The sequence below is a fragment of the Mytilus edulis genome, chromosome 3 (genome assembly GCF_963676685.1).
Source record: "Mytilus edulis chromosome 3, xbMytEdul2.2, whole genome shotgun sequence".
Classification (NCBI taxonomy): domain Eukaryota; kingdom Metazoa; phylum Mollusca; class Bivalvia; order Mytilida; family Mytilidae; genus Mytilus; species Mytilus edulis.
In genome coordinates this window covers 30,249,222-30,269,663 of record NC_092346.1, presented here as the reverse complement: position 1 = coordinate 30,269,663, position 20,442 = coordinate 30,249,222, and the positions used below count along the sequence as shown (strand labels likewise).

At 30.6% G+C, this 20,442-nt stretch overlaps 2 protein-coding genes across 3 annotated transcripts; one reads left to right on the top strand and one right to left on the bottom strand.

Annotated features, from left to right (window-relative positions):
* Positions 1–390: 390 nt before the first annotated feature.
* On the bottom strand, positions 391–9,414 carry LOC139516173 (uncharacterized). Of its 2 annotated transcripts, none has more exons than XM_071306078.1 (6): positions 9,273–9,414; positions 8,708–8,860; positions 6,425–7,117; positions 6,112–6,213; positions 4,064–4,243; positions 391–1,064 (listed from the first exon to the last, which is right to left on the bottom strand). In XM_071306078.1, exons 2-6 carry the CDS (start codon positions 8,780–8,782, stop codon positions 738–740), a joined length of 1,377 nt encoding a protein of 458 aa, XP_071162179.1. In that variant the 5' UTR covers positions 8,783–8,860; positions 9,273–9,414; the 3' UTR covers positions 391–737. The 2 variants fall into 2 exon arrangements, with proteins under 2 accessions (XP_071162179.1, XP_071162180.1); XM_071306079.1 differs by having other exon boundaries at positions 4,064–4,240; positions 9,273–9,373.
* Positions 9,415–9,435: 21 nt separating this feature from the next.
* LOC139516174 (isonocardicin synthase-like) lies at positions 9,436–13,187 on the top strand. The gene is made up of 2 exons (XM_071306080.1): positions 9,436–9,588; positions 11,743–13,187. The coding sequence occupies exon 2, from the start codon at positions 11,813–11,815 to the stop codon at positions 13,004–13,006; it is 1,194 nt and encodes a 397-aa protein (XP_071162181.1). The 5' UTR covers positions 9,436–9,588; positions 11,743–11,812; the 3' UTR covers positions 13,007–13,187.
* Positions 13,188–20,442: the final 7,255 nt, after the last annotated feature.

Here is a 20,442-nt window from a genome sequence, read left to right as displayed (position 1 = left end):
GCTTTTCTACCTCAAACATAGATTACCTTAGCTGTATTTGGCAAAACTTTTAGGAATTTTGGTCCTCAATGCTCTTCAACTTCGTACTTTATTTGGCCTTTTTAACTTTTTGGGATTCGAGCGTCACTGATGAGTCTTTTGTATATATACTAAATTTATTCCTGGTATCTATGATGAGTGCATTGACTAACCAATTTTTGGAGTATAACTAGTAAGGATATAGTTGAAACCTTGAGGAAATGTTTTCAAATTTTCACAGAATTGACTCTTGTAAAATAGAGAAAAGAAATGGCAAATGAATAAAAGAGACAACATTGGCTTACCAAAGGTAAGAAACAACCGAAGCCCACCAGTGGGTCATCAACAATGAAAGAAAAATTACTAAAAAAATAAGTTTGAATGACATGCTTTATCAAAAATATATTTTATCGAAGAAATGCAATGTCTTACATATCCATTTTGGTGATTTCAAGTCATTCAACGCAAGATTTTACAGAAATCTGTAAAAATTTGCAGTATTGTATCAGATGTGTTTAACAGCAGTGTTAATTCTTGAATAAAATTTAAATTTTATAGATCTTGATTTTTTTTTAGTAGAAGATGTCTTACATTCAGCTAGGTAACACATTTAAAATTTTGACACCATGAGCGAACTACTTCAAGGCAAGCTTGAATACAAGTGAAGAGTAACACGTTACACAAATTTGCATAGATTCTGCAATAGCTGGTCATATCTTTTAGTCATGTTCTACATTCTCTAATGACAAGATCATGTCTTTATCAGGATGCACAACAGCATGCACCCAGTCGACTACAAATTTTAAATCTGAAGTTGCTGGGTTCTTTGAAAACCTAAATTCATGCAATAAGTTTGCTATAACTAAACGAAGTTCTATCCAAGCCAAGTGTTGACCAATACACACTCGAGATCCTGCTCCAAATGGTATATACATGTTGGACTGTAAGGATTCCATTCCAAGAAAGCGGAATGGTTTGAAAACTTTTGAATCTTTCCAGTGATACGGAGATCTGTGAATTCCCCAGGTAAATATGATTACATCACTCTGAAATAAAAAAATTGATGTTTTCTTGTGAAATATTAGTTCATAATACATTTATTCTACCCAAAAATACATCAATAAAATTTTGAAGATGAGCGAAAGAAGAATATAAAGTAATACAAAAAAAAACCAGATAAATAAGACAAACAACACAAACTCCAAGTAAAATATTAAGATACTATTTTGAATTCTTGTATTTGAAAAAAAAATCAAATGTATATCCTTATAATTTTAATGAATTTACAAGTTAAGGTCACATAAGTTCAATACTTATGCTGAACAGTATATGCGCAGCAATATTTCTCTTAAAACCTAGGTGAGAAGAACTAAATAACCTCTTGATTTTTTTCGTGCACTGAATTAAAGTATTTTAGAGAATTTTGAACTTTAATTTATATATATTATGCAATATTTTGTACTTATATAATTTCCCTTATATGCGCAGTATCGACTAATCTAGACTTTCTGGTACATATCTAATTTACTGATTGGGCCTTTTTATAGACTTCTTTATTTATACTATATATAGTTTTGAATCGACGTATTCTTTCGTAAATGTATGTTTTCTGAAAATCTTAAAAGAGAAAGTAGTTATACTTGAGTATTTCAAGTTGCTTAAGGTAGCACAATACAAAGATTTTTTTACTTCCAATCACTAACCTTTAAAATGCTGTAACTTTCTTATGAATGCATAGAAAAAATAAAAGAAGTATATATTGATAGATAAAAGATTAATCTTTTAAATGGTTGCAATATGTTTATTATGCAATCATTATGTAATCAATTATTATGTAATTAGTAGCAAAATCTGGGTCAGTTTACTTGAATGAATTTAGCTCCATCGTCTCTTTAACTTACAGAAAATTTTAACGAAATCTTAATCAACACATCATGGGCTTCAAAAGGGTGTCTCAAATTGTCCTTATGGTATTCCATTCTCTCATAAATCTCTAATTAGTGTAAACATCCTAACCACATAAAAGAAGATAATGTTTGATGAGGTGTAAAATTTGTTCTATACATTCTATCTGAAATCTGAGACAACCTTTTGTAGATAATAGCAATAGGAACAACATATAATAAAACCAACCCTCTAGGGATACTTATGCAGAAGCTAATTTCATTTGAAAGTGGAAATTTGCTGGAAAATATTTTAGACACAGTTAACATTATAATTGGTTACATAATTGTTGCATAATACTAACATTGCATTTATTTGAAAGAGTAATCTGATAGCTATCCAAAACTACCACTTTTATAAATTTTCAAGCATTATTAAGAAAGTAACAGCATTTTAAAACTTTAGAGTTGGAGTTATAAAATCTTTGTATTGTGCTACCTTAAACAAATGATCATTAATGCGCAAAAGAAATGGTAACTGTATAAGCAAATTATTCAAAACGCCTGATTTTTGTTTTTTAATTTAGGTCACAAACTTTGGTTTTGAATGTCGAACGGAAAATCGAAATGTGGAATGAATAAGAATTTGTCAGACTTTAACCCCTAAAAGTACAATAATTTTTACACAATGAAAAAGTTACAAAAAGTAAAATCACAAAAACTCAAAGGGAATTTCAAAACGGAAAGTCCTTTATAAAATGGCAAAATCTGAAATAAATCAAACGAATGGCAAACAACTGATAAAATCCTCCAGTCTTCGGAAATCACTTTTGGATCAATCCCCAAAACAAAGAAGTATTTTTACTGTTTAGTCTGTTTTGATGATATCCATTTGACTTTTATGTACTTATACATCCCGTCCATGTGTTATAGCTCTACGGTATTCTTTTTATTTTCTCTTTTATTTTTTTTAATTTTTGATCCTGTGTTTTGTCTATTGCCTTTTATGTGTATCTTTGTTACATTTGACATGGCTCTGTAATTACACATCCCGTCATTAAGTTGTTGTGCTATGGCAAATTTTTGTGTTTTTGATTAATTTTTGCTAATGTTCCTTGTCTATAAGCCTTTTTGTGCTCCTTTGTTGCATATTTTATACAGTTATAAACAACTTTTCAAATACTGATGGTTTCAGTCGATTATTATGCTAGGCAGGAGAGTTTAACGCAAAAAGGAAGACATATATAATTCATACTCTTTACGAATGGACTAAAGAATGAATTACAAATGTGATATCGTTTATACAAATCAGAATTGAAAAACTGTCTATGAATTATATTTTGGTCTCTTGTGGATTGTGTCTCATTGTCACTCATACCACATCGTCTTTTTTATATTAATGAATACACATTATGGACCATCTTTACCCACTCTAATTTTGTAAAACACCTGTCTTACATGCACGACGAATATATTGTTTTCCTTAGAAATAAAGCCCCACACAAAATTCGTTTTTGTAAATGGTATTACATAAGCCGCTAAATAAATGCATTAGGTATTGACAATTCACTTGGAAACTCAACATACACCCCAACTACACTTATGAAGGATAATCATATGTCTGTTCTATGTTTCTTTGGAACTAAAACTAAGTACGAAGAACTGGATCTTACTTCAATATATGTGATACCTAATTAAACCGGCGTGAATCAGATGTGGACACTAAGACATTCCAAAGATACTTTAGAGAACATACAGTATAAGAGTTTTCATCTTGCAATAGTATTAAAAAATTTGACTTTTCTACTTTTTACACAAGTATAATTCCCCATTCCAAACTTAAAATATAAATGTCACGGTCGTCTCAATGAATATTATCTACATTGACTGATATGACATCTATTATCTATTGAAACTTGTGTAATTATTCTGATCTAAATGAATGCTACATAGATTGACCCTTCCGGAGCACCTGTGATAAACCCCAGCTTTTGGTGGGGTTCTTGTTGCTTAGAGCTTAATTTTTATGTTGTGTCTTGTGTACTACTATTTGTCTGTTTGTCTTTTTCTTTTTTAGCCATGCCGTTGTCAGTTTATTTTCGATCAATCGGTTTGTCTGTCCCTCTGGTATCTTTCGCAATTCTTTTAACAAATAAACTTACATGTTGATCTAGGTAAATATTGCCCAGATTTACAGGAACATTGTTTTGTCTGCTGATGAAAGGCGCAATAGGATACAACCTTAAAACTTCTTTCATCATGCTTTCTATTTTTGGAAGAGAAGTAGTAGGTTCTGTCAATATTTCAGTCCATCTGTTTTCAACTTCATCTCTAAGCTCCTGCTGCAAAGAGAGAAAAAGTTTTAATTTATGGTACCTTAACCAGATTACTTTTGCTTATTTTTCATCAAATTTGTTTCTTCATAAGATAATAAAAAAAATATTTAAAAAGTTCATGTATGATGTCAAATAGAAGCAGTAGATTCTTATTAATTAAAAAATGACAGAGATCAAAGCAGTAACTACGTGATAGAAAAAAACCCATTCAGTGTTTAATATAATCATATGAAAAAAATATAATACTGATTTAAGTATACATGGTAATCAAGGCATATTTTAATTAAATATATATTTTGCAATTGAAAGCTTAAGGTTATGGTTTTAAACTACTCTGTTAGTTCCGCATGTCCCAACTTCTCAAATCGAGGCTATTTAGTCGTTCCTTTTTGTCAAATCGAAATGAATTCTCGTCCTTTTTGTGACCTGTTTGCTTTCACAACATGTTCTCATCGCAATTAACTAGGTGATTAAAAATTACATCCATGAGATGTACTCACCTACGTCATAGTTCATCTGTGTAACATACACTAGCTTTAGTTTTAATTTGTCGTTTAATTGATTAATATCAATTAAGTGAACAAAAAACTGAATTTATTCCAGGGGTGGTGGTGGATTGTGGTCATTCCTTGATAGTACATATTTTTTCATTCACTGCATTTATAGAATTGGAACGATTAAAATATTTACATATTATATGAATGCAGTTCTATTTTTAAAAACCGTACTTGTTGTGGTGTTATTTTCTCAATGAAGTATTTCAATCTTCACCTATTTTGCAAAAGTTAAAAATCAAAAATTTCAGTTTCTAAATTTAGAAATTATTAAGAAACTAAGGTTCCGAATCCCTCAAGCAAAAACTAAAATCACAAAATTACGAAAGTCCGAGGAAAATTCTAAACGGAGAGTACCTATTCGAAAGGCAAAATCAAACGCTCAAACACATCAAACAGGCATTTTCTTAACCTGGTTTTATAGCAAGCTAAACCTCTCACTTGTATGACAGTCACATAAAATTCCAACATATTGACAATGATATGTGAACAAATAAGACAAAGAAATATTTTATAGATTTGGTTATTATTTTTATGTCGTATTTGGTCATATAGCTCTTCAGGTACCAGTCTTGTATTACAATTCCAGTTTCCGGTGCATGTCAAAATATGGAAGGAAACAAAATAGTCAATTTTTTTCTGAATTTATTTTCTGGACTCAATTTTTCTGTTTGATTATAGGTTTATGCTGAATTGAAACATATATGTAGATTTAAAAAGAATCTTGCATCTTTTTGGGGATATCAATCCAGGAAAGTTGAAGGATATCATGTTTACTGGAAGTGGTGCGGCCTAGTAAAAAAACAAACAGAAAATAGAAAAAAAAATGTTTTGACTTCAGGATTACGTAACTTTTTTATTCTTCATGACATGACCCACTTTTTTTTCAATTAAATCACAATTTCACATTAGTACATACATGATCTGAACATGAATTTTTTCTCTATGTAGCATTTTGGTTTTTATTTTATTTTCAAAGATAAGCTGTTTTGCATGTAAGCCTATGGAACAGTCAATTACAAGACTGCAACCTTCAACTGTTTCGAATCTATTACATTCTTGGATTTCCAATTTTCGGGTTTGAGCGTTCCTGATGGAGCTAATTTAAAAAAGCGCTTTTAACGCATGCAACTTGCAAAGTGTTGTTTTCATTGTTTAAGTGCTACATGTATTAAATTAATTTTTAGTTCTCGATGGTATTGATGTTTGAAAAAAAAAAAAAAAGAAAAAAAAAAGAAACACGAATGCATAAAATCAATTTTTTTATTATGAGGTAAAAATACCTTAATCCTTAAATAATTTAAAAAAATATTATCCTACCTGAATATCAGGAAAATCATTCAACAAAGAGAAAATAACAGGAATTGAAGAAGCTGTTGTTTCTGTTCCAGCCATCAAAAACAACTTCATGTTATCCTTAGCCTGAAAATAATAATTTATTTAATTCATTGAACGCAAATACAATGTAAGGCCTACAACTTTTTTCTTTGTTAAATGAATTACTACGCTTAAAATAAGAAGCAGTTGTCATCATTTTATATTGAAAAAAAAGTAACTTATCAACTAGGAAACAACTAATGCTTGAAAAACATGTTATACTATGGAAATCTGGGATTTTAAACAAAAAACCTACTGTTTCAAATCCACAAGCTTCGTATAACTGTACCACGAGTCTTTTTCGCAAAGCTGTATTTTCTTTTTCTAATGCTTCTTGAAGTATGTTGGAAGTTATTCGGTCTAAGCTTTCGTTTGCCCGTTTAAATTCTTCAGATTCTACAGAAATTTCATTAAGCGCATAACACTTGTGGAGAATTGTAACCATACACTCTAATAAATCATCTTGTTTGCCATCCAAAGCATTAAGATCTATTTCAAAAAGTACATGACCAACAATGTCTAAAGCCATTCGCAATGACCAGTTTGTAATATTTACAGATTTCAGTGACTTCAGTCGTATTTTCGAACACATCCTTTTGGTATCTTCAAAAATCCAAGATGCACGTTCTTCTATGGATGTCTTTCTAAACAAAGATGCAACAGCGCGTCTTGTTTCCGGGCTTTTCTGGGATGAACCTAAAAATGTATCTTTAAGTGGAGAATCGTTTAGGTAATGCTCAGCACCCTTCTCTAATTTATTGATTGCTGCTTGTGCTAATTTCTGATCAAATATGTAAATTTTGTTATCAAGGCAGAAGAGACCATCATTATGATAAAACTGTGTAAGAAACTCTAACTTGCTAAGCTTTTCATTCCCAAATGCCTTCTGTAGCATATAACGTACAGCCCAACACGGACTTGGAATAGAACCACTCTTTGTTAATGGCATCTGGAATAAAGAAAGCATTCAACTGAGAAAACTGACAATAATTCAAAATAATTATAACAAAAAAACGAACTCAATGAAACTTTCGAAACAAAAAGTTGCAAAATCAAAAGCTGAAACATATCCAACGATTGGAAAATATATATCATATATAAAATGGAAAATGGAAATGGGGAATGTGTCAAAGAGACAACAACCCGACCAAAGAATAGACAACAGCAGAAGGTCGCCAATGGGTCTTCAATGCAGCGAGAACTCCCGCACCTATGTATATTTAAAATATACACTTCAGGACGACTTGAATATAGCTTGTTTTTCAATAGTGTAAATGTATAAAAAAAAATCGTTAAATTGAGCTGTATCTTTCAACTTTTAATTTCGTACAACAATTTTTCCTCCCTTAGTTACCACAATAAGTAAGACAGTTGATATATGTATAACAGATGAAATAATAGATGCTTTATGGAATTTTCTAGTATAAAAAAAAATAAAATGTTATATAACATGTCATAACATATATAACATGTTCACTTAATCAATAAACTTCCATTATTTTTCTAATCATATGAATTATTTATAAACAGACAGAATTTGTATATTTTTTTAAAATTTGATTCATTTATTAGTTTTGCGTTCATTTTCGCTGAAATACTACACATTTTTGATAAAGGGATAATTGAAGCCCGCCTCTGATGACCACCATTGGTGACCTTGGGCTTATTTTCTGCTGTTTGGTTGGATTGTTGTTTCTTTGACACATTCCCTGTTTCCATTCTCAATTTCAAAATAGTAATCAGAACAACAACACAAAATCATTCATGTGAAGTGGTAAAAAATGTTAATCCTTAACATATAAGAATAAATTCTGCGAGTCAGGAAATAACAAATGCCCTCACTCTTACCCAGTACTGAATTTAAATTTTGAATATTATTTGTGTAAGAATATTAAATTCAATTTCCTATTTAAAAGAGTAAATCATATTTTTAATGTCAAACAGACATTTTCATTCTGATTGTGATCAAAATGATGTGGTCGACAGGTACTTTTGAATATGAAAATCCCAAAGCTGATGACAGACAATAACTATCAAAACCAAGGTGAAACAAAGACTCACAAAACCAAAAGACATTTACATCAATAGTTATAAATAATAGATTAGAAACAACACGAACTCCACTAAAATCAGGTGAAAATAATTGAGTGTACTTTCAAAATTACGAAATATGCACGTTTATATCCCAGATTCATGTATTTAGTTTTGATGTTATATTTGTTATTCTCGTGGGATTTTGTCTGTTGCTTGGTCCGTTTCTGTGTGTGTTACATTGTAGTGTTGTTTCGTTGTTCTCCTCTTATATTTAATGCGTTTCCCTCAGTTTTAGTTTGTTACCCCGATTTTGTTTTTTGTCCATGGATTTATGAGTTTGAACAGCGGTATACTACTGTGGCCTTTATTTATATATCTTACAATATGATGCATTAAACTATTGTTATGGTGGAGTTTGTTGTTATATGTTTGTTTGTTATTAAATTGTGTTCACTTATAATTAAGGTTTTTTCAAAAAATATATATATATACTAAAACCACTCACCGTATTGCTGATATAACCAATCACTTTTAAACAGAAAAGACACACTGAAGACGCTAGTCTGTGAAAGGTAGTCATTTTTCTACTGTAAATTACAACAGTGTTTAAAAAACTTCAATACGATGTTGTCCTACTTCGTCTGTTCTTGGAAAAAATCTAACATAAACTAAAAATGTGTGTTAACCGAGTCGACTATATTCTATAATAGACAATTTATTTTTCAGGATATCAATTAATTTTACTTTTCTCCTAAACATAAACATAATATATGATGACACATTAATGCATGCGACATCTTTATTTTAAGTCTGTCTGTTTTTCAAAGAAATGTTTTTATCATGTGTTTGTCTTTGAAATTCTATATATCATTGGATGTCTTTGAAATTCTATATATCATTTGTTTGTCTTTGAAATTCTATATAGAATTTGTAATTAACATTAAAAATAAAACAAACAGATTACATGTTTTAATCTCAAGTGTTTAAATCATTGCACTGATCGTGCAAGGTATGTCGCATACAGAACAAGCTATGTCGAATGTTTAAGTAAAAACATATAACATCAATACCTTCAAGAAAATAATATTTCCAAAAATATGAACAGGTTTTCCCTCTATAAACAAAATCGTATGATTTCATGCGTCATCGGTTAAGAAAAAATCTATTTTATAAATTATATAACACAAATATAAAGTTCTATTCATGAAAAGTATGGTTTACTAAAATCTATCGGACTTCCTATTCAACTGTGTCATAATTTCAGAAAATTAACAGTTAGAGTTAAAGGCATAGTACATTTTTTTTTATGCGTAGTTGAATGTAGAAACACTTCAAATATTCTTCTTTTTTTAATTTTGGTTCTATAAAGACTCCTGTATATTAAAGGTAAGACCATATTTCATTTTAATCTACCATGTTTTTAAGACAAAAAAAATATTAAAATAATAACATATATTTACCAACTATAAACTACCTAATAGTTCATGAATTTCTTTTTTAATAAAAAAAAAAATTATAATGGAGGATTATATGGTCGATGATTGGCCAATATTCACTGTATAAATTTGTGTTTACTTATGTTTATTTAAAGCAAATTTAAGAAAAATTTCATAACGGTAAAAATTCGTCTGCAAGCAAACATATTAAGATGATGCATGCATGAAGTATATATAATACAAATCGGGAAAAAATATAACAACGTACATTAGTAAATCCGCATTCAGAATAAGTTTTGAATCCTTTAACGAAGAATTTGAAAAAAAGTAAATCTAAGTTTTAGCTTAAAAAAAATGTAAATGTTAATATATCTAAAATAAGATTGTTATGTCTACACGACAAATGGTCTTATTCCTGTCCTTGCGGTTCAAGGAGACCAAGGAATACGAGACCTGCTTTAAAAAAAAATATTAATTCAATTTTCTATTGTTCCATATCAAAAGTCATTTATAAAATTTCAAAAAGTAGATGTAGGATATCAAAGAGATAGCAATTCAAAACAAATAATTAAAAGACATTCAAACATCAACATACTGTTTCCAACAAAAGATAGTTACAAACTTTTCAATGCGTCTGAATGAAATTTCTTAATAACATAAGATAATAAATGTTGCATATATCGAAACCCTCAGATTTTACTCATTCTGCTGACATCTGTCTGCAAAAATGAAAAATAGCAAAAATACCGATCTCCAAGAAAATTTAAAAAAAACAAAGATTAAATCAAATGCTCAAACACATCAAACAAAGGCCATGTTCCTGACTTTGTACGGTCATTTCTTTGTGTAGATATTGGTGTATTGAACCTAGCATGTCCTTTGAATGACAGTCGCAAAGATATCCATTGATCAATTTTTAAATATTGCTGATTTGAAACAATGTGACAATTTATTCTCAAACATTAGGGTTGACTAAATGATAGTGGTAAAACATATTAGGTAATTTTGTTTGTTTATGATATTTATGTTATAATAAAACGTTTCTTTCCATTTAATACATAATAATGAAAATTTGTATTTCAAGTATGTCTGGCGTATAAAATTATAATCCTGGTACTTTTGATAACTATGTGTACGACCAATAATAAAACCAATTCATACCACTAGATTTAACCACTAGACTGAACATTTTTAAACTGTCCTTGACATTGAAAAATATATGTACGCAATTAAAAAATTACCTTGAGTGGTATAAGCAATTGCGTCATGTAAAATATCTACATTCAATTCATGTTGTTGACTCCTTCCGACCAGAAAGAACCATTGGGTCAACAACTATATAACGTCGCTGGGCTTCTAAAATGTTGTAAATTACAAATTTTTCAATAAAAAAATATTTCACAAACAGGCTTTGAAAATTTTGGTAAAATGCATGCTTCCAAAATGTCGTATGTGAACTTGAACATTTTTGTAAATAGCAGTGAAATAAAAACTTTGACATTTCTGGATTATCCAAGAACTTAAACTATTTTCACAGAAATAAAGAAATGTACAATTATTTTTCCCAAAGCCATTCTACAACGATTTTCAAGTTTTCATACAACATTTTGGAAGCAAACTTTACAAACAAATGACATTGGCAATTTTGTAATATGTCTTATTTCACAAATTTTGATTTGTCTAACTGTATGCTATTTTGGTATACCAAAGATTTCCTCCCGCCGCGACCATTGATGTCAAGAAGTATTTTTAGCCAAAAAAGTCATATACGACATTTTAGAAGCCCAGCGACGATAAGCTGATTTCAGTTGAACACTTACAATTTTAAACTTTTTTTCATAGTGTATATTTTAAAATTTAGTCTTATTAACTTTCTTTAAAACAAAATGCTAGACTTTTTTGCAAAATACATGTATTTCAAGAACAAGTTTGCGTAATATCTAAGAACAATTTTCATTCCAATTTATATACATTTCTTCATATTTTTATCTCAAGATAAAAACATATTTTCATAAAATCTTAAATATATCTGAAAACATTTATTTTATCCAATATTTGAAAACAATTATTTAAGAAAACTGATTTCTTATCTCCTTGTTTTCAGTTTTAAGTGATCGAGAGTTTAGAGCGCAGATTCAGAACCTGTGGTAAACTTTGCGAGTTGCTACTGCAAAATGTCGTACCAAATTGTTTCTCCGTTAACAGAAGCAATTACAAGCTACAATGGTATATTCAAAGGGATGTACGATGATAATCTGAGAGAGCAGTTCATACGTATACGGCAAGATCTTGCGGAAGCCCAGTTTACTGAGGCAAATATTCTCATAGAAAATGCCTTATCTGAAGCTCAAGAACATCCTACAGACTACAGTACACTGGAGCTTATAAAGTCTGAACTAGACCGCTACATCGCCTTTCGAATTACAAACCCTGACAAAACTGTCAGGGATGTGAACTGGAATGAAGTGAACACCAGACAATTGGAGAAACTTTCTGAGAAACATTGGGCTCTGCCACAAAGTATATTCTTCTTAACATTTAAGATTGGTCCTCACAATTATAGATTGATAGGACGAAAATTGCTTTCAGACTTGTGGATAAAAAATAAAATTCCAGAAATTCACTGTAGTTTGATAACGGCCAGTATGCTGCTTGGTATGTTTTCTGACCAAAGAATTACTGAAAAATTTGTCAATTTGTACTACCATCCATTGACAAATGAGGAAAAACTAAAGATAATTATGGATATTACAGATAATAAAACACTTAATGTCGAGTTAGTTTATCCGTTTTCTCTTCTAAATGAAAAAACCAGGACAGAATTGTTTTCACCTTCTGAAGGCTGGGTTGTTGATAATGCGTTTGATGAAATGCTTGGCTGTGGTGAAGAAAAGATACGAGAATATACCGTAAAATTTCTGAAAACACTTGATTCACAAAAGTTGGTTTTATTTGACCCAGCTTGTTCTACTGGAATTTTCCTGTCAACTCTCAAAAAGGCTTTTCCAGAAAGCTTTACAATCGGACAAGATCTGAGCAAGCAAATGATAGAATTTGCTAGAAATCGAGTGGATGAAGTACATTGGGGCAACGCCATGGAACCAAAAATATCGGCAGGCTCTGCGGATGTTGTCTTCGTTCGTTTTCTAAATTCAGAAGTAGTGACGTCGACAGAAGCAGAACATCTTCTTGAATGTCTTGTACCGACAGTGAAAAAAGGTGGACACATGGTCATATTTGGACATACACCAGTGCTGCTATCGGCTGCTAACTTTTCTTTAATCGGTGACTTTGATATTCAACAATGCATTGGTATAACAGACGATAAAAGTGGAATTTTCCAATATTATACTCTTCAAAAGCAGTGATGATGTTCTGCATACTTATATTATAAAGCGTATTGTACCTTGACTTGATTAGTAAAATAAGTCTATTTACATTGATAACTCCAAGTAATACTACATCCTAAACTTTCTTTGACCAGTTGGGAAGAGTATATGTTCAATGATCACGATTTCCTTCTTTATTTGCCAATGAAGTTTGAATTTTTTTATTATTTATTCGTGAGTTATGCTTATATCGATCATAAACATTCTCCTTTTATTAAAAATTGTTTAATAGAAGGTTGACTGGAAAATAAACGTTTTGTGGTACGCACCTGAATTTTACAATAAGTTAAAACACCAACATTTGTATCACTTAAAATACAACACGATTTCCTAATCATTTTATATTTTTACTATTTAAACTACATGCTTTCTTGTTTTTCTAACCTTTAACAGCCATCATACATATGATAGTAGCGTTAAAGTAGAAATATCTGTGATTTTTTGTTTTTGATAAGAAAAACCAAATTCTAGGTTAGGGGAATATCTGATGTTTTATTTTTTTCTGGAAATAACTCAATTATCTTTCAAGAAATTGAAATATTATGCGAGTTGAATATGTTGGTCATTTAGTTCAATACGTGTATAACACTCATTTGCAAATTATACTTAATGAATTGAAATATAATGCGAGTTTAACATATGTGATCAGTTGGTTGGATATGTGGGTCAGTCTGATCGGCGTTTATGATAAGGGTTTAGATGGGAGTAATGGTTTATATCTTGAATGCCAACATCCTTTGATCTACCGACAATTTACTTGTAAAATTATGTTGACGTTCAAGAAATAGGTGCAAGTAGTTATCAGAACAAAAGTGCATGCTTATCAAAACAATCATACTAATTACACAGATAGGTAAATACAGGTAGCTAAATCTAGTTCATGTTTGTTAAGTTGTTAAAAATCATATTTTGCTGCTCCTGCTTGAATAAATATGGGTTCTCTTAAAATGAAACTTTAAAAAGTGTTGCATCACAAAGTCAATATGTGCATATTGTCAGGACTGTAAGGAATTCCAGGTTGCACAAATTCTACAATAGACTCTTTGGACTTGGGAGGTTTTTTTCAATATTTCTATAGTTGTGTGTGCTGTAATTTCCGACCATATTACTGATTAAATTTCTTGAAACTTTGTATCTCGTGTAAGATTACTATTTTGTTTATTTCCGTTTTTTTAGGATATTTTTCTTGGTTTTACAATTACACCCTTTTTTATCGTTAGTGATTCGTAAAATAACATTGTTTAGTTGTTTGTCATGTTTGCAACTCATCTGAATTCCTTTTACCATATTTCATGAATTTTCTTGAAACTTTTGTAGAGTTTCCAGCTTAGAAGTTATCAAATTAACTTAATTATTTTTAAATTTAATTAATTGTACAACTGAAAATTCATATAGTTTATATTAACTAATAAAATATTTAAATTGATATGGAACTACCCAAATCTCTTATATCCTTTATTTAGTTTGAAACAATTGTATTAAACTTAAATTTCATTTAAAATTTTAATATTTCTTATGTTATTAACATATTCATTCCAAACATATTTTTTGATAAAAATTAAAAATACGTTTTAATTTTCTTTATTTCTTTAAAATTCATTATAATTTTACCTCTAAAATCTACTATTTTTCCTTCATGATGAGAAAGTGATAAAATGTTGCATTTCTATAAAGTTCATTAATTATTTTAAACAGTTAAATACTTATAAAAACACCTATTGTTATTATATAAACATATATTGAAATATTTTTGTTGGCATTCAAGGAATATGTAACATATAAAATGTTGGCATTCAAGGAATATGTAACATATAAAATGTTGGCATTCAAGGAATATGTAACATATAAAATGTTGGCATTCAAGGAATATGTAACATATAAAATGTTGGCATTCGAGGAAGACACTGAGTAGTCAAGGACAATCTACGTTAATCATTATCGTGTTTGTTCGGTGAGATAAATTCTCATGTTGCTTTCTTAAGGTTCCCGATTCCTCAGACAAAATTTACCTTCGGTGGATTTGGCTATTGTTTTCATGTTCATTCGTTCATTCTAGTATTTATATAAGTATTTAGTAGCCCTTTTCACAAGGCTACAGGTCTGTAAATATCATTGGAGTTCACATTCTCTTAGGTTGAACGTTCCTGATAAAAGCCAATGCGGAAAGCGTTTTTCATTGATCAATTGATGTTTTTTCGTGTTGTTAGTTGCTGTCACATTCACTTTTACGCCACATTGTAAGATAGAACAATGGAGGCTATCACCTGTCACACACATCCGTATAAGTTTGTTTATAGCTAGTTACAGTATTAAAATTGTCTTTTGGTGAATATTATTTCTACGTTCTTGCCTTTATTGCTGTTATAGTCTTACAATATTGAAATTGGTAAGTGTTTATAAAGATTAAATAATTACTACTTGAAGCAAGACTATAGTTGAGCATTGCCAAGAAGAACTCACACGAAAAGACAAACAGAACATTGGGCGCTATTGAATAGTACTCAACGTATGGGTAATATCTGTGAGGTTGGATCCCATGATTTGAATAGGGCTATATAAATACATGCATCCGTGCATAAAAAGTAAAATAACAAAGACATCGTACCTCAACGGAAATTAAAAACGGAAAATCCATTAGAAAATGACAAATTCAAAAGCTCAAACAATCAAACGATCAAACGAAATTAAAACAACTGTCATATTCCTGACTTGGTACAGTCATTTCCTTATGTAAAAAAAAATCAGGCTTAGTCTGGTGATATAGCTAGTCAAACCTCACTTGATGGATGGTCGCATAGAATTTCATTTAAATGACATGATAGAAATATGTGAACAAAACAGACATAATAGGAAAAAAGTCAAAAACTGGGGTTCAGTATTCAATATTGTGATGAAATCTTAATCACAATAAAAAAAAAATAGCTGTTTCAACACAGAAAATCCAAATCGTTTGGATCCTTCGAGGAATGTATTTGGTCGCTGAATAATGTATAAGAAAGAGGTAGGGCAATTTCCCCATATTTGTTTTCACAGAAGGGCCAATTTCAAAAAGTGATGAAAGAATAAAATTTACTTTAAAAACAAAAAGTAAAAATGCTTTTTGATTAATATCTCGATTTTTATATATCATGATATGTGTGAAAGACAGTTAATTCAACCCTAAAAAAGGACAAAAGACAAATTTACGGAATTTAGGGTGTTGTCAGGTTGAAAAAACAGGGAATCTCCCAAGAAGGACATTTCAAACCAAAACAAATCTGTTTTTTTTTAATCATTGTAATTTATACAACTTTTCCCCTCAAAAATGAAACTGGTTTAGTGTGTCCTTAATATCTAAACAACTTTTAAATGAAAAAGTGGAACATCGCTAAATTGTACCTATATAGTTGATTAATACCAGTAACAAATGTATGTACCGTCGGGGCTCAATTGGTAGAGCCTAGAACATGGAAGGAAAGAATTTTATGAAGAATGAGTTCGAATCTCACTTAGATACTTTGATTATTTGTTTTTGTGTTGAAACATTAGATAATAATGTTTTTATTATATTTTTTCGGATGTTTGCTTAAAGGGGCACTAGCTGTCAAATTCATGGTCACTGGTTTGACTCAAATTCTCATATTTTGATTTATAACAATGTAAAACATTTATCCAAACTATCAAAAGTCTAAAATAAACAGTTTACAGAGCATGGGGTAGATAATATATAGGTTCGTTTTGTGTGTATTTTAGTCGATACGCCATCTAATTAACTATCGATTTGACCTCAGACGACCATATAAGCGATGTAAACATAAATGAAGATATGAATAGATTAAACCAACACGTGCAATTGGATTTTTATAGGTCTGTTTGATTTTATCGTATAGATTAAAAATAGATGTTTCTCATTGTTTTTAATCGTACACGAATGATCTTATGTGCATCGAATTAGTAATCAAATGATTTACCGTAGTTTTACTTTTATTATTGACATTCTTTTTCTTTAAATAACCAGTACACGTATTACCAATGTTTTTTCAACTGATCAGGCGGAGCTTACGTTTTAAATTGCATAGGGACAGTCTATTTGAAGATGTGTGTGACAAGGATGATTGCCGTTATAATTATTACTGATTTCTAATCACCTATCAGTGTCACCAAAGGACTTTACAAAACAATGACTGGACACTTCATTGATGAGTTTATCATAAAACACCTATCTATAGATGGACTGGTTTATTATGAGCGAACAGGTTAAACTCCGCCCAGTCAAGTGAAATAAATCGAGTAATACAATGCATGCGTTGTCAATCTCTAGCTAGGGGTTAAATTGAAGTTCACATGAATACGGATTTAAAGAGGTCGACTCATTCACTTGCAAGTGAATAACTAATTATCAACGTTTCTTAGCGTAATTTGACAAAATTGAACCTTTTTGGCTGCAAAAAGCGAATTGTTATTTCACTATTGCACTTTCAGTATTGATTGAACAGAAAAAAATCAAACTTTAGATTTTTTTATATATCTCATAGCTAGTGCCTCTTTAATTCATAGAGTCATTCTGGATCATTTTGACTATATATCATTTTATTAAAGAAAAAATAATGTATCACTTATTTTGTGCATTCGGAATTTCCTATATTGACTGCACATAATCTTGAACTACTTTCTATTCACGTGTTCACATTTATTACATATTTGCAAGGAGAAACTGCCATCAAACTGGAGTAGATGCCTGTACATAACCAATAACACGAGAATTGATTATATAGCAATGAAGCTCAAATGTTGCATGTGTAATATACACATAACTTAAAATAAGGCCATTGTATACAAGTTTCAAAACAACACAAACAATTTTTGGAAACCTTTTTTGAACATTGTATTACATGTAACAAATGCAGTCAACATGGTCAACAGCAATTTTGTTCCAAATTCACCAACTTTGTAGATACTAGTACTGACATTTTTACCACTGTCCCTAAACCGGAACATATAGGTCATCAGAAAATAAAACAACACCACAGAACAAATCAATTCAATACAAATCGTGATTGTATGTAAAAAGTAAGATCACAAAAACACTGAACTCAGAGGAAAATCAATCCGGAAAGTCAATAATCACATGGCAAAATCAAATAACAAAACGCATAAAAAACGAATGGGCAAGAACTGTCATATTCCTGACTTGGTACAGGCATTTTCAAATGTAGAAAATGGTGGATGAAACCTGGTTTTATAGCGCTAACCCTCTCACTTTGATGACACATCTAATTCCGTTAAATTTACATTGAAGTAAAACATCAAGAAGTGTGAATGTTCGATATTATCAGGCTTCTTAACAAGTTACGTGGTATGGTACCTTATGCGCATAAAGGTTGTTAACAATTAGATAACATCATTATAAAAAAATCAATAGTCTTGGCCTTTTTTTTTAAGGAATACCTGTTCAAGGTATGAACATAGATAATGTGACGTATTTTAATGTACTATAATTAGCATCGTTCATACTATCTAAAACATGATTTACCTATCTTATCGAATGAAAAGAATTCACGGGAAATTGGCCATACCTGTTTCCTGCGTTCAGTCTAAATCTTTAATCTGATGCCTCGAGTAGGTAAATAAATTATCATGTTCGTCGTACGTTAAAGGTCCATAACAGGAATTCTCATTGATCCGTAATTGTCCTGTTGGGAAAGACAACTTCTGCCCAAACCTAATATAATCAATTTTCAAGTGACAGTTGAACTCGCACCCTTTATTTCACTCAAAATATCATGCAAAAAATGCATATTGGATTTAATCTTAATTTAATAATTTCCTGAATATGCTTTGTCAGCGAACAACATCAAATCATGCAATCAATGAGGTTGGTGTTACAAATCAAGGATTATTGATTGATCATAAGAAGTCCTGAAGGCTTGCCAATAGTTTTAGTACTATGATGATATATTCTCAAAAGGAAATCAAAACGTAATTTCTGCTGGCAGCCTTTTAAAATTTTTAAAAGTAACTAAACTGCCTACACCCTTACAGAAACAGCCCTGTCAAGCTATCTTTGAATGCAATGGTTAATTTTTTTCTTTATTATATATCTAAATATGGGAATTATGATAATCGGCTATTTAGAACAAAGTAACAGAACCCGGTAGAAAATTCCACAAAACGCTTCTGCATGGTATGTTTTATCACGCTTTATTATATCCTTGCGAAGAAAAGTAAAGTGTATATTCTTATAGTGATTCAAATTAGAGCATTTGACCTAATTTTGCGACTTAAATTTTGATTGTCACCAAAGTAGTAGAACTTGTGTATAATAGTAATGAGAAGAGCGTATCTAGCTTTTGGTTCTGTAGATTTTGAGATGATCTTTGGTCGTCTTTTCCCCTTGAAGATATATTTGACTTTTTGTCAGGACCAATATAACAGCACTTGGTTATACCTTCTCAAAGCATTTTGCAAGGTTTGTTTTCGTCTCACTTCAACTGCACTTGAAAAACAAAGCAAACAGTAATTGTCTATAGGGTTTCAATACAAACTTTGATCTCAGTTGGACGCATTTGTTGAATTTTCAGTTGACACCAAAATCACAACACTGGTTAAGACCTTCAGACGAACATATTTGTCTATGTTTGTTTTCATTGGTTTAGCAGAGAAAGTTTTCACTTGTCTTTTTTCAGTCAATCGAATATTAAAAAGACATAGGTTACTATTTTTTGTTGACGTATCGCTCCTTAACAATCAACACTAAGATAAACTTTAATTTGACCTTAAATACCTTTATATTCGATCGTCATTGATAAAGCGTCTTGATGGTAAGACGTGCATCGTTTTATGATTAAGTGATAACATTTTCCAGGCACCTGATTCGGACTTCTTTTAAAGTGAGTGTTACTGTGTGGATTGGTGTGTTTTCCTTTATACTACAATGGCTAGAGGTATAAGAGGGGGGGGGGGTGGTGAGATCTCAGAAATATGTTTAACTCCGACGCATTTTTTTTAGCCTGTTTCAAGTCAGGAACATCTGGCCTATGTTAATATTGTATGTTTTTTAAATTTTAGTTTCAGAGTTCAATATGACGTCCATTTGCAGTGAACTTGTACACATTTTTATATAGGGACCAACAGAAGCACTCCTCCGGGTGCGGAATTTTCTCGCTGTGTTGAAGACCCCTTAGTTGGCTTCGGCTGTTATCTACTCTTTAATCAGGTTGTTGTCTCTTTGACATATTCACCATTTCCATGTTTCATTTTGTATGTTTCGGTACTGGCATTCTTTTTAAAAAAAATAGACTATTTTGTTTCAATTGTTCAGAGTGCTGATGGTTATTTCTACTGTAGAAAAGTAAATTTCAAAATCTAATATGCACATTACCTTAAGGGAATTTTATAATTTTCATAGATATGATATCACGAAAAAACAGAATTAA